The sequence below is a fragment of the Pseudoliparis swirei genome, chromosome 1 (assembly GCF_029220125.1).
Source record: "Pseudoliparis swirei isolate HS2019 ecotype Mariana Trench chromosome 1, NWPU_hadal_v1, whole genome shotgun sequence".
NCBI classification, from domain to species: domain Eukaryota; kingdom Metazoa; phylum Chordata; class Actinopteri; order Perciformes; family Liparidae; genus Pseudoliparis; species Pseudoliparis swirei.
The window spans coordinates 10,917,715-10,932,113 of record NC_079388.1 but is presented as its reverse complement, the minus strand read 5'-3'; the positions used below and the strand labels follow the sequence as shown (position 1 = coordinate 10,932,113).

The 14,399-nt window shown below is 40.6% G+C and overlaps 1 protein-coding gene across 1 annotated transcript in view; it reads right to left on the bottom strand.

Moving 5' to 3' along the window:
* The window catches only part of gabbr2 (gamma-aminobutyric acid (GABA) B receptor, 2), a 156,629-nt gene that overhangs the window by 108,024 nt on the left and 34,206 nt on the right, over positions 1 to 14,399 (bottom strand). Inside the window, exon 2 of the mRNA XM_056417837.1 lies at positions 4,369 to 4,506. Coding sequence (XP_056273812.1) covers positions 4,369 to 4,506 — 138 coding nt within the window. The remainder of the gene's footprint in view (positions 1 to 4,368; positions 4,507 to 14,399) is intronic.

The window sequence follows — 14,399 nt, the reverse complement described above, 5'->3', positions numbered from 1 at the left end:
CAGAATACTGCAGAGCTTGACACCACATGTTTTATTGAAGCATCCAGTGAGGCACTCAGGGAGGGAGAGAGAAAGAAAATTGCAAAAAAGAAGACCCTGAAGAGTTAGTGGAGGCTTCGAAAAAAGGGAATGCCACACGTCAAGGATACAACTTTGCTGTGCCTAAATTGTTTGCTTTAATGAAGCACTGACAATCGATACACTCGTGCCGAAGAACAATTGGCTTCATATACAGCTAAATATTAGCTCCAGGTCCAAGTCTTGACAACAATACCCTGAGAGGGCACATCCACATTTTCCTCTGTCTTAATATTTACTTCATTAATCACTGTTCCTGAAATATATATGATTCATAGGTTTTGCAAGCTCTAAATTGAGGCACAGGACACCTGAAAATATCGAAACTCTGTATACTCTCAGTAACAGAGGAAGCTGATTTTAATCAAAATTAAGTATTTGAAAGTCATCTTCACTCCTTTTTCCACTTACTTGCCTCCTTTCTGTAATGTTCTAACTGTGGGCGGGAATTACTAAAACCTTTTACACAGTGTCTACAAAATATGTGTGTTTTTCTCAAGAAGCAAAATGATGGCTGAAAATGGACAGCCACGTTAGGCCTAATTGGTGAGTGAGAGGGGCTAGTGACTAGCAGGAGAGGGGCTATTTGTCGCCACTCAATGAGCCATTTAAAAATGAAAAAGACCCCACTGCTGTAGTGATAAAAGGACCTCTCGTAAGTTAAGAAAAAGGGCAAAGTGAGTGAAGCATGGTTACCAGGCACAGATATCTGTGCCACAAAGTATTAAAAAAGCTTGCCAAATGCTTTCTGGAATGATATACAGTCATATCATGTTGCGGAGAACATGTGATTAATCACAGAGCAACATGGCAGCCAAGAGGATGGCTTCAACACTCATTGTCTTGTGGAAATAAAACCACAGCAATCAGTGGCATTTGTGACTGATGGCAGCTCACAAACACAGCTGCGTCCTGCCCCATTTCTTTGAATTTCAATGTTATGCTATTACAGCCCGTGTCTGTGCCTGTGTTTCTATTCCTCCATCATTCTCTGTAATCGACTCCTCGCCATCTGTCCAATGGCCCTGGTCATTCTTATCCACCATTTTAATTTGCTTGTGCAGTCATTTTAGCACACAGACTGCAATGTATTACACACTGACTGTAAGTACAGAGCAAAGCAGAGTCGCTCAGAGAAGGAGGTTGACAAGTAAGCCACTTCAACAGCATCACAAGATCGGAGTCTGAATCAGAATGTGTCAAACAGATCAATCCGTAGGTACAGAGCCTAAAAATGTGCTGCTGGCAAGCTTAGCTTGTGAAGTACTGTGCATGGTGCATGCATTGCGTTGCGTCAGATTGTCGTTTTTAGTCGTTTGATATTATGTTTTACTCTGGCTGCCAATGAGTGCCTCCTAACATGAATTGACTCAGATTCAAATGTTTACATAAGAGCGATTCTTGCCACCAAGTAGCTGAGCTAGCACTAGCAAGCAAATCTGCGAGTATATTCACTACCAGCTGACCACTATTTATTTTGTTATCATACAGGCACACTGGCTGTGGGTTTGACAATATTAATGTCTATAGTTTTTAAAAAAAAATTTTTTTACAATGCACACAAGTGAGTGTCTTGGCACCCTCATCGTTTTCTGGATGGACTTTAAGGAATTACATTTGAGGAATTCTAAACATTTATGATGGACAAAGTGTCATATATTGGAGGCAGGTCGTCTTGCTACAAGTCGTTGCTGTTTTTAAGATTCCCATTGGTGGAATACCACTGCAAGATGACCTTGTCTTTTGCCTCTAATTAGGGAGATTTCAAGATACATTCCTTTTAGGACACGTTTCCACCTGCCGCATTGGATACTCTCTTTTAGTCTCAACATATTGGCTCCGATACTACCCTTCTAAAGCCTGTTCTGTACAAATGAATGCATGGAGTGTGAACAGGTATGCAATGGGAGTTTATTTTTGTTGAGCCCTTCGACGCTGACTTCATTAGGCATCAGCACTGATTGAAAGCAATTTGTTTTGGTCGTATGATTAAGCTTTTTCCAGGAGTGGTTGTACTCTCAGCTATCTCTACTGTAGATAGTATCAGGGAGCTCCTTGTTTTGATGTGTAAATTATGTGATTGTTAAAACTGGCCCATAAAAGCACAATGAAAAATGCTCTATTTTGCTCTACGCCAACTCAAGTCTGACTAGTGCCAGGGCTGGGTAATAAATGCAAGGTGACACAATTCAAAGATTTAAAAACAGATTATCAGTGATGTAACTAAATATTGCAGGATGCAGGATCAAAGCTTTAAATTATTTGTACTTCCTGTTTGGTTGTCTCATCTCATACCCTTCCTCCTAGTCCCTCTTTTCATTTCCTCCATCAGGCAAATGCATTATTTTACAGGAGCAATGTCTAATTTTGTGTCCATCTCAAAACACACTTTTTTTATGTATATACACAATCGCACAGATTGACATACTACAGACACACACGAGATATAATAAAACACACGTCTAATAAGAACTCGTGAAAGTCAATGGGCTTAGAGATGAGGCCGAGAGGCTCAGGCCAAGAATCTAGCTTGCAGGTGCAAGTACCAGCTTGATAAGTACATGATAAATAAACACACAGGTGCCAACTCACTACGCATTTATGCTCCGTAGAACAACCAATAGCTATCTGGCGTGCTGTTTACATCCACCGCTGTGTGTTTCTGCAGCTCTCCAGTGCACTTTATAGTTGCTTGGTGAGTCATACTCTGATGAGAATGTTGCTCAGGTTTGCAACGACGTTTTGCATTACAGACAAAACAGTAAGCTAACCCCACACCTGGTCACAACACACATGCACATACAGGTAACGCTAGACAATTAGGTCTGATATAATACTACATATGTGTAGCTATGGGATAGACACCCATTTAAAAATGAAATGAGTCAACATTGTGCTGGACAGTTGGACCGTAGGTGGACATCACAAAAACTGACGCTACATATGGAGTGAGTATCAAACACCATCTCCCGGTACTCACTTGAGTAACTCACTGAAAAAGGTATGTGCACCCCTGATTATAATGTGTATTTAGGATTAGTCTGCCTGTGTACTAATAGTGAAATGAGCCTTGTTGGTAAAGTGCTCTGGGGAACACATTGTAACAGGCAGAGTGTTCTGTAGAGCAGAAGATTGCTAGTGCACTTCTCACAGGTAATCACTGACGAACAAGCCAATAAATAGAGAGAAGAGCCTCCACACAAATACACACACTAGCACACCACCTACACAGAAAAATACCTGAGAGCACTTAAAGATCAACTGTGGCCTGAAACCCTCTTTCTAGACTGAGATCATTACCACTGAAAGGAAGTGAACACAGAAACAAAAAGTGACTCCTCCTTTTCATTCTCTCATCCTGACAATCTTATCACTTTTGAGTGACCCTGACAAGACGAGCGAGCAGAAAGGAACATGAAAATCAACAGATTCATGGTAATTGCAAGTGAAGTAAATATGCCACGTAATGCGACATTGAGTTCAAAATGCAGCCTCTTGAAATATGCTATCTCCTCCGAGCCCAAGCTTCAGTCACTTCTTTTCTGTGTCCGATAACCTTTGTAGGGTTTGCAGCAAATTAAATGTATTTGTTGTAAGGAAGTATTTCCCCTCTTTGGTACTGCAGAACAGTAGACAGTATAAGTGAGAGAAACTCAGGTGGTCAAAAGTTTACAGTGTTTGCCTACAGTCAGCAATTATAAAGCTCTACTAATTTAATGGCAGCCATTTAGCAAGCAAAAGTATAATTGAGTGGTAAAATCTATGATATGAAGGTCGAGCGGATAACTAACATCGAATGGTCGTAAAACTTTGATTAGCTCAACACCCCAAAAACATATTTTCTGCTAGATCATGTGAAACAGCGTTTCACTTTAAGGCCTTTATAATTTTGAGAATGTGTTTTCTTTTAGAGTCCAACTGCATGTTGGAAGTTGAGCTTGATTTTCCAACAACGGACTTGCAGTGCTACAATGGTTTAAACCCATTTTGACTCTGTGTCTCATCGTAAAATGAGGGAGGATTCTACAGATTAGAACCACGCCAATTAGACATCACCCTGGAAAGGTTAATGACGGATTAAGCCATGAGTTGGGACCCCTTTCAAATCAGAGGAACTATTCTGCTCACTACAATTCAAAAGGCACAAGATTGTTTGGAAACTCAATTAAGTAGCAATTTCAAGGGTTCTGATAGTAACGCAGAAACCAGAACACTGTACATACAGAACATATATTACACCACATGCTAATACACGCCAATGCATGAGAACATGTACAGTACAAACCCTACCTGCACCAGATTCCAGCCCTCCAGGGACTCTGCGATGATGGAGGTCACAGAGGGGCAGACACCACCGAAGATCATCAGGTGTTTGGGACCGTAGCATATGGCATCAAAGAAGGCCCTGAGCCCTTTGGCGTTGTCACACTACAAACAGGGGGGGGGGGCAGGGATACAGGGAGGAAAGAGGTAGACAGAGTGACACAAGGAAAAGAAAGAAGAGAAATTTCAATTAGTTATTATTGTAAAAAACTGAAAAAAGTCGATTACATAAAGAAAACATCTAAATGATTTATTGTATCTCAGACATAGCAACAATTAAAGACCATTTATAAATGTGTTCTGTTGTTTTTTGTCAATGGAATAAGTATGGTAGTTATTCAAAAAAGTAGGGGGATACTCAATACCTTAATCTGTCAATGAATCAATAATTACAATCTGTACAAAAAAAACTGTTCACTGCTGTCAACGTCATTATACTCCGACATACTGTGATGGATGAACCACAAAAACAGTGGACTCACTAGTGTAAGTTTATTGTAATGTATCCCACACTGACATTCAAATACCATAAATTTGACTCTCTACGTGCTGTGCCATACACTAACATACAGTAAACGCATGCTTGTGTGTGTTTGTGTGTCGAGACCCTCATGTAAAACGATGCATCTCACAGGCTGCGAGAGCAGACCCCCGCTCGGATCCAGTGCTGCAGAACAGCCATTTCAGATCACTATAGCAACCGGAGGAGAGGAGAGTACAAAAGGGAGAGAGTGCAATAAAAGAAGAAGAGAAGAAGAAAAACAGTGTAGATTCCTATTGATTGCTACATGAGCCAGCTAACAAGTTTTGTTGCGATTCCCTGATTTCCACAGTTTGTAATGATATTCCCATCAGCAGTAAACACTCCCCCCTCAGTCCTTTATTATTGCCACTCAATTCAGGATATTCCTGTGTGGCTGGCAGATAGATGGACTGACTGACTGAATGGCAGGTGGCGTGTGCGTGTGTGCCTGCTGACACACTCCATCTCATCTGAAGAGTTATTTGACCTTGTTAGCCATCAGTCGGCAACCGAATGAGATTTCCCACTGAACAGCAGCACAGCCGGCTCTCCGCAGCGCGGATTGAAAAACTCTAAATCAAATGTGGAGGAATGAGGCTCCGAACCAGACATGTAGGATTGTACAGTACGTTGTGATCTGGTGGTAACTTTATTCTCTCGTCGTGTCCATTGTTTTGAGCGGAGGATGATCGTCTCGGAGAAATTGAGGAAGAGGACATAGACAACCTTGCAAGTAACACTTTGAGCCGCGACAGCAATCTCTCTGCATCGCACTCAACCCTCCACAGTCAGAGTCATCAGACTCCCTTTGTGTAAATTCCTTTCAATGTTTTAACCCTCCTGTTACCTTAGGGTCAATTTGACCCCATTCAATGTTTAACCCTCCTGTTACCTTTATATTTACTGACATATTTTACCCTCGGGGTCAATTTGACCCCAGCAATTAAAACCTCCAGAAAATTATTAGAATTAATATTGTTTTCCAAGTTTAAGTGTGAGGTACTTTATGTTTGTTTGTTGACTACCTAAATAGCCCTTTAAATATATAAAAAAGTTGATATTTCTTATATGTTTGACAGTGAAAAACAGCCTGGGGTCAAATTGACCCGAAAGAACCCCGACATTAAACATTGAATGGGGTCAAATTGACCCTAAGGTAACAGGAGGGTTAAGGAAATCAGGTAAAATCAAGGCTTTCCCCAGTACATGTACATCCATGCTGAGAGAACAATGTATGCTGCAACATCAGTCAGAAATAGACCAGATAGTGGATATGCCTCAGGTGGAATGTTAGGGAGAGGATGCGATTAGACACCGTGGGGATTACTTATCCTGGCCACACAGCTAAATAAAACAGGCTATTAAAGCAAATACCACATTTGCATATACTCTTACCATTCATGTCTCTCCAGCTGGTCGTAACAAGGAGGATTGTAGAAATGTTACTCTCAGTAGTTTACCATGAAACAGAAAATAAATGTGGACAACTAAACTTGTCAACGTGAGTACAGTAGAGCTTGGTGATAAACTGATTTATTACAGTGTGATTTATTAAGCTGATGTATTACAGTGTGTAATAATTCATGTATACGGGTAAGTGCAGATGTAAAGAATGGTTATGTTCCTCACTCCCTCTTTAGCTAATCTAACTATTTTACAGCATTTGTAAGCAGGGGATGGGGAGACAGGAACAATCTACAACAAACCATTATTTTCATTATAGATTAACCATCACAATTCCATTATAAGGAACTGGAAAAATGTGTGGCATTTTTGTTTGATAAATTACTTCAACAATTAATAGTTTCAGCAACTAATCGCTTCAGCTCTAATCATATAAGTAATTTTCTCAGAAGAGTATGGAATCGCTCATCTGAAGGGACCATGACTAATGGAAAATTAACTAAATGAGGGCCTCCAGCTTTTTCATGGAGGAATGGATTCAGAAGGGAAAAGTGAGAAAGCAAAGCAGCTTCAAGTAAAGCTAAAAATAAACAAGAAAGCAATCTTGTTCCTTTTTTCTCTCGTTCTCTGTTCACCCCAACTGCTCCATTCATCTTCTCCTACTTTTGCCCGGCACACATGCACAAAATCTGATGTGACTGCTCACAGAGCCTTGACCGGTGTGTTGTCATGCCAACAGTGTGACTAACAACACTTTGTGCGCTAGTTGAGGGAGGAGGAGGCCGCGGCAGGGCCGGTGTAGCGATGGTTATATTTAGCCTCTCATTAGGTAGCACGACCACTCAGACATTAATCAATACTTATTCAGCTATGGAAACACTGTAAAGCGTGATGCCAGATAGACAAAGCAAGACAGATGGGAGAGAGGCAACGGAATATAATGAAGCAAAAAGAGTAAAGAGGCATAAGGGCAGCGAAGACGGTGGTGGGAGGAGGGGGCAGAAACAAGCAGTTGAAAGACTGAGTAAAGATGTATTATCCTGACTTTAAGCCCGCACTAATAAAGCCAAGCCAACCCGTGTTATCAACCTGCCCTCCATTATGACACCACAATGCAGTAATCCCTGACTGAGATTGGTTCAGTGGCTCTCCGTGATGCTCAGCTGCACATTTGACTACAGTCCATCGAATATGAAAAAACATATTTTAATATCAAAATCTAAAGCTATCTTATATCGATTATAGTTTGAATCTTAAGATCTTTTGTCTCTTTATGAACAGAAGGAGAAGTAAATGAGTCTATCAGTACTGAGAACATTATGTCAAGGATTCCCAAGCCAAGTCACAGAGAGGTAGATACAGGCTGTATCTTACATCCCAATCTTCTCCAAGAAATATGCCCGAAAACAAAGTTGAAAAAGGGAGACAAATATAACTATCCAACAAAACATATAGAATTTCTGAGGAACAACTGGTACATTGAGGAAGACATAGCAGCACTTGACATCCAAATTGAGCAGAAAGAAATACTACAGCATTTTATTTCCCTCTTCCCCAGTCGGAAATCTAATTCCTAGCATTTGGAGGCCATTTGGAGCAGATCGATAGGGTTAACACCCGTAGTAATCTGTTTGACCGCCTTGGGAGAGAGCCAAGAAAGGTGCGTGTGTGTGTGTTGATGGCGGAAGAACCTGGAAACTCAAGAGAGGTATATAACCGTTTTCAATGTTGTAAATCCATGAACAGAAAATGCACTTTTCGGGTGACCGTGGTATGATAGTTTACAGCTTATATGCACGATGGAAACTAAATTGAGTTTTACTTCAGTTGCTGGATTTATGAGGGGAGATACAATATTCAGCCTGCAGTGCAGTGAATTTGCACTACCCTAACCATTTAGAGACTATAACCGCTGGGACAGCTGGCCAAGGAGGAGTTCATTTAAAATGCCCCTTAACCCTGTCTGCATTACATTTCCTTCACCTTGACCTTTACACAAAAATGCTAAAATTAATCCCTATGGATTTGCCACTGTATGGTGACATTAGCCTATACTGTTATTGTGCTGCTGATGAATCTCACTCAATTAGGCAACATGTGAGGAAACAGCTGCCCAGGAATTAACTCATGTTCCATTGTAATAATATGCATCCATTACATTCTTAATCTAAATTCAGTCAGGTCTTGGAAAACAGCACATCTTTAAAGGTCACCATGCATCAATGCTGCTTTTACGAAAATAACTTTAAACATTCCAGCAAGAATAAGTCCCTTTAGAGGATTCCAGTAAACTTTTTCTCAAGTTTAACCGCTAGAGTAGAATACATGTATTTTTACATCAGGTAGGCTTTATATATAAGCTCATCTGAATGAGAATGATACAATGCAGTACTTTACTTAATGAAGAGAAATTTACTTAAAACAATAAAAAAACTAAAATCATATTTTTTGGGACAATCTTTTTTTTTAGGGTTACCCAATACTCAAACCCAAATACTAGTTGACAGTTAACTAATACATTAATAATATTTCCTGAGGTGAACAAACATGCATTTCCTACAAAGCGCCAGCCACAAAGCAGCGTGAATGTACCACAAGTCTATCCTTCTCAAGGTAATGTGGGTTTCTGAACCAAAATCTTCCATTCTAACCAGCACCATATGTAGAGCAACCAAGTAGAGACCACCAGAGTGTGTCTGTGTGTGCATTGGAGCGTATACATGAGTGTGGTATGGTGACAAGAACAAGAGCTGATCAGAGCAGCAGGCTGGCGCTAACCATGATGAAATGCCTTGTTAGCGCTGCAAACACAGGCAGCTGCACCTGTCCCTCCTCTAATGGCAAATTACTGCACCTAAATCAGCAACCTGAGGCTCAATACTCAAATGCATACGAGAGAGAGACGGGAGAGTCTGATCCGATGTCGGAAGCAATCTGCTCTTCACACTCTGCATTTGTTCATGACAAGACCAACAGCAGAGGTGATTAACGAGGAAAAAATCCAAAAGAATCCAAACACACAAAATATTACCACAGGTTAAGATTGGATGTATACAGGACTGTCTCAGAAAATTAGAATATTGTGATGAAGTTTTTTTTTTCTTAATGCAAAAAAAACAAAAATGTCATGCATTCTGGATTCATTACAAATCAACTGAAATATTGCAAGCCTTTATTCTGATTTATTGCTGATTGGCTTACAGCTTAAGAAAACTCAAATATCCTATCTCTAAATATTAGAATATCATGAAAAGTATACTAGCGTATTAAACAAATCACTTGAATTGTCTAATTAACTCGAAACACCTGCAAGGGTTTCCTGAGCCTTGACAAACACTCAGCTGTTATAAATCTTTTTTACTTGGTCTGAGGAAATATTAAAATTTTATGAGATAGGATTTTAGAGTTTTGTTGCTAGTAAGTAATAAATAATAATAAAAAAAAAATGCAATATTAATAAGATTTTTTTTAAATTGTAATATGCATGACATTTTTGTTTTTTTAATTGCATTACAGAAAATAAAGAACTTCATCACAATATTCTAATTTTCTGAGACAGTCCTGTACATATTGTTGCCTCATCTATTAAGAAAATGTGTTGTCATTCACCCTCAGTTTTATACTGTGTGTACAATAGCTGTATGTGTGAACATGAAGTGTGCGATAACGTCACTATTGTTCATCCAATTAACAGAACCGACTGCAGTCTATTTGTTATAGAATTGTTCTTCTTTCCTTAGTCTGTTAATCTTAATGCTTCACTGAGGAAAAATGCCCAGCAATTATGCTACCTTTGAGACCCCGAAACACCTTGAACAAAGTAAGGAGATGTAAGACAACCCAGAACTGAGAAAAAACTTAATTCTCGTACTTTTGTCTATAAAGCATACTGTGATCAATAATAAAATACAACAATACTTGGACATTGGATAAAAAGAGATCCAAATATTTCTCAGCGTAAACCCCGTCAGTTGTACCCACTGCAATGCTGTAATGAACATCTTTGCACTGTCAACATAAAACATACAGCACTGTCACTGCCGACCGCCCCAACATCCATCCTGCTCCCATCCTGTATATATTTTAAATCACGTCCTGATGTTCTGAGCATCCACTCAGCAGCAGTGCAGCAGATGCAAAAAGCTGGTCTCCTCTATCAGCTGCGTCTGCCTCCTGCATGCACTCCTCGAATTACTTCCAAATCTCCCAGCCAGGAGAGGAAATGTGAGCCCGGCTGAATCGAGCATTTGCTGAAACATGTGCTTGGCATTATAAAGTCCTATAGAGTTAGCAGGGTGCAGCCGATAGGTCAGATCTAAAGGAGATTATCTATTTCCCCATGCACAAACCCTACTAATCCTCTAAACTCTGGCATGGCTATCAATACCAACTGCTGTCGAAGAACAAGTGGAGGCTGTTGTTTATGAGAATCAGTCTGCAACAGTTTCGTAAAGTTGTACTGTTCCATAGTAAATGTATCTGTCGTCTATTTCCTTGTCCCAATTGTATTACAATAATTGTATTCTAAAAAAGACCCCTTCGAGTTCATTGAGGTCATTTATCTGTCAATTACAGTCAACACTCCCCACTGCTAACATCTGTAACAGGACTCATGCCGTTACCCGTGGGTTTCCCCCTCCAGCACCAAGGATCAGCCAGGCAGCAAGAGGTTCTGTTCGACGACATCTTTATTTGTACACACAACGCACAGCAGACCGCAAACCTGAGCCTCTGCTCACTTCCCTCCCCTCCACTCTGAAGTGGGAGCTTTTATAAGGGTGGCCTCGGCTGCTGACTGATTGCCAATCATCAGCAGCCGAGGCCAAATCAGAGACAGCTGCCACAACATCCTTTCACACATAAGATCTCCAAGAAACTAGAGCTATTCGTGCCCCATCAATGAGGGCCTGGGCCTGTGGTTCGCAACCTTTTCAGTGATATATCCCCTGGGAACTTCAGCCAAGCCCCCCTAACAAGCGCAAAATCATTTTGGGTTGAAAAAAGATGTAATACACAGCGGTGTGCTATCAGTGCCAGATTTAATATAGAATATATACATTCAGTTTATTAACTTACACTTATATTTTACTGAATATTAATTAAATAACAGATTTTTGAATGGATGCCCATTTTAAATAGATTTATTTTTAAATCTCAAGTACCCTCATTTAAGAACAACTGCCCGAGGCAATTGAGAGGTCCATTGGGGTGTAACATGTCACCCAATTTGCTTTTCTCTTTCTAAATAACCCAAAGGACATGGCTTGCAGGCAATGCAAAGAAAGAACCAATGTAACAAAAAAAAGCCATAACCAAAGCTTTAAGTGAGATACTTAAAAGGAGCAAAAAGAGGGCGATGAATGACGGAAGAAGAGGTGAGGAGGAAGCAGAGTCGCGTATGAATGGATCAAGGCTCCTTGTGGTAACATTTAGACAGCGGGCCCGGGAGTATACGAGGAGAGTACACATTGATTGAGAGAGAGTGGATGATGTAAAATTGAGAGCAGGTTGAAGTGATGTTTTTTTTTCTCGATCTGTTCTCGTCACATTGCATCCATGCAACACAGAGAAAAAATATTGAGGAACTTGTCTGGGGAGAGACTGGCCTTTAAAATACTCTGCAACAGACTGACTGAGTTGCTCAAGTGATGGCTGTTTGCCCTCCATCCCTCCCTCTCTCACTGCAGTCTGGCTCTTGTTATTGCACTCAATCCATCCCTCGCCTTCGAGAGCTCAGATGGCCACCAGGATAACCACGACGGCACGTTGGAAGCCTTTCCGGTAGTGACGCGTCTCTTTCTCTCTTTTTCCTTTTCTGTCTATTCTGCACACCCAAGTTTCCCTCATGTCATGCTTACTCAAACACCAGAGTGAATACATTGCACCTTTATTAGCAATGTGTGGTGTGCAGGAAGCAGACGCTGTGTTAAGCCCATTACAGGTTGTTGTGCTTTTGACAAGGCCCCAAAACAGCTGGAATAGGTTGCACTAACGTGAGTGGGACAGGCCAAAGTGTAATCCCACTGAAATGAGACAACTAGTCCCTGAGGACAGAGGGGACAGATACAGGGAGAGAGGAGAGGAGAATGGCCTCAGAAGTGATGTAATCAAGCTACTAGTTTTCTAGTAGCGTAAATGGTTTCCTTTTGAGATATGCATGGATTGGCAACTCGACAAGTTTCCATTTTTTTTAGGTGTGACTGTCATATTCATCCAATCAATATCCTGTTCAGTTAACTCTGAAGCCGGCGTTTCTAAAAGCAGTTCACCTTTGTCATGTTGATCAGAAATAGCATGACGTACTTGTGCCTGTGTTATTGCAAGACGAGCAGCATTGCTCTATAGATAGCAATGTGTATCGGTTGTACAGTTGGTCCACCACTTTGGGCCAGACTGAATAAATTGTATCTAGCACAACATTTGAGCAGACATATTAGATGATGAATCTTCATTTTTTTTAAGACTTTGGAGAGTCCCTGACTTTTTCCTCAGCACAGTATGTGATTGATGTTTGACATGTCTCATCAACTCCTGGATTGATTGCCATCAAATTTGTTCAGACAGTAATATCTCCCTTGAGTTAGGATAAATGGATCTTTACTCCGATGATTCCTTGAGCATCAGGTCAAAAAAATGTAAATAATATATATCTATATATATAGATATATATTATATATGCATTTGTGACCAAATGACGGCAGAACTAATGGCATTACCATCTGCTTCAGCATGCTGACACACTCTACCAAGGTAATGAGCATGATCCTCAGAACCGCTAAACATCAGCAGCTTTGCAATGCCATCGTGAGCATGGCGGTATGCTAACGTCAGTTTGGTGATATATAAGAGTCCACGGCTGCTGCAGAGAGATTCTGTTAGCAATTCAGTCTTGATTTGGGGAGTCATAGTACATCTGCTGCTCCAAGATTCAGCACGGTCGAGTTTGACTCGAAGCATTTTGCATATATTCTTTTCCCGCAGTTTCATCATTGACAGCACAAACCCAAATGAACTCAGGCAAAAAAATAATTGCTACCCTTCAAGATACTTGTTAGGTTATGTTTAAGTTTTCCCCAACGGGAGCAGGCAATAAACTGAATAATAACGGAGCGCATAAAATCCCTCATATATTTCCTGTCAATTATGGATATAAAAGCTTTATGGACAACAACTGTGAAAACGTTTTTAACCCTGTCCATCCCATCTCTCTTTTCCCCCCTCCCACCTTCTCAATCTTTCTGAAAACTCATCTCGCATCAATATATAAGTCCTGCTGGATATCGCTGACCTTTGCATTTCACATTTAAAAGTACCTGCCTCAACTTTTAAGTCCTCTCCAGTGTGTTTACCTCATATTATTCTGTCTGCAACAGTGGAGACCATCAGTTATATACAGGTTAGGATGAAAGAGCTGGAAAAACTATTTAATATTATAGTTGAAACATATACAAACGAGACCGTGGCAGGCTGAATCAGGTTTGCCATCTGCCTGATACTGTCCTGACCGCCATCTGCCTGATGGCTAAATCTGTCCTTCTGTACACATTACATCTATTGTTCTGTCCATCGAGGGATCCTCCAGGTTTCTTCCTTTTTTCCCCTGAAGGGTTATTTGATTTGTAATTTGATACAAATAAACTGAATTGAATTGAATCTCAGTTGCCCAATAGAGCATGGGCTGAGTGGCATGGAATGAGTACAGGAGATGGCCTCTGTGTGTGCATGCTTGGTACTACTCGTCTCTGACCGTAGTTGGACACATTGCTCTTACCTGGACAAGAAAATATGAGATCAGCAGCAGGATGCCTGCTAGTTATTTAAAGGAGCAGTTTGACACTAAGGTAAAGGCACTTGTATAAGTTATTGTTGAGGGTTTGATGAGAAAAGGTGTGTTATGTGCCAGAGTATTTTCTGGCTGGATGCAGTGACTTCCTGGAGTCCAGGCTAGCTTTTGTCCCATTTACAGGGATTATGCTAAAATAAACAGCTGCTGGCTGTCAATCTTATAATAAACAGACAGATATTAAAGTGCAATAAATCTTTTCATTGACTCTCAGCAAGAAAGCCAATA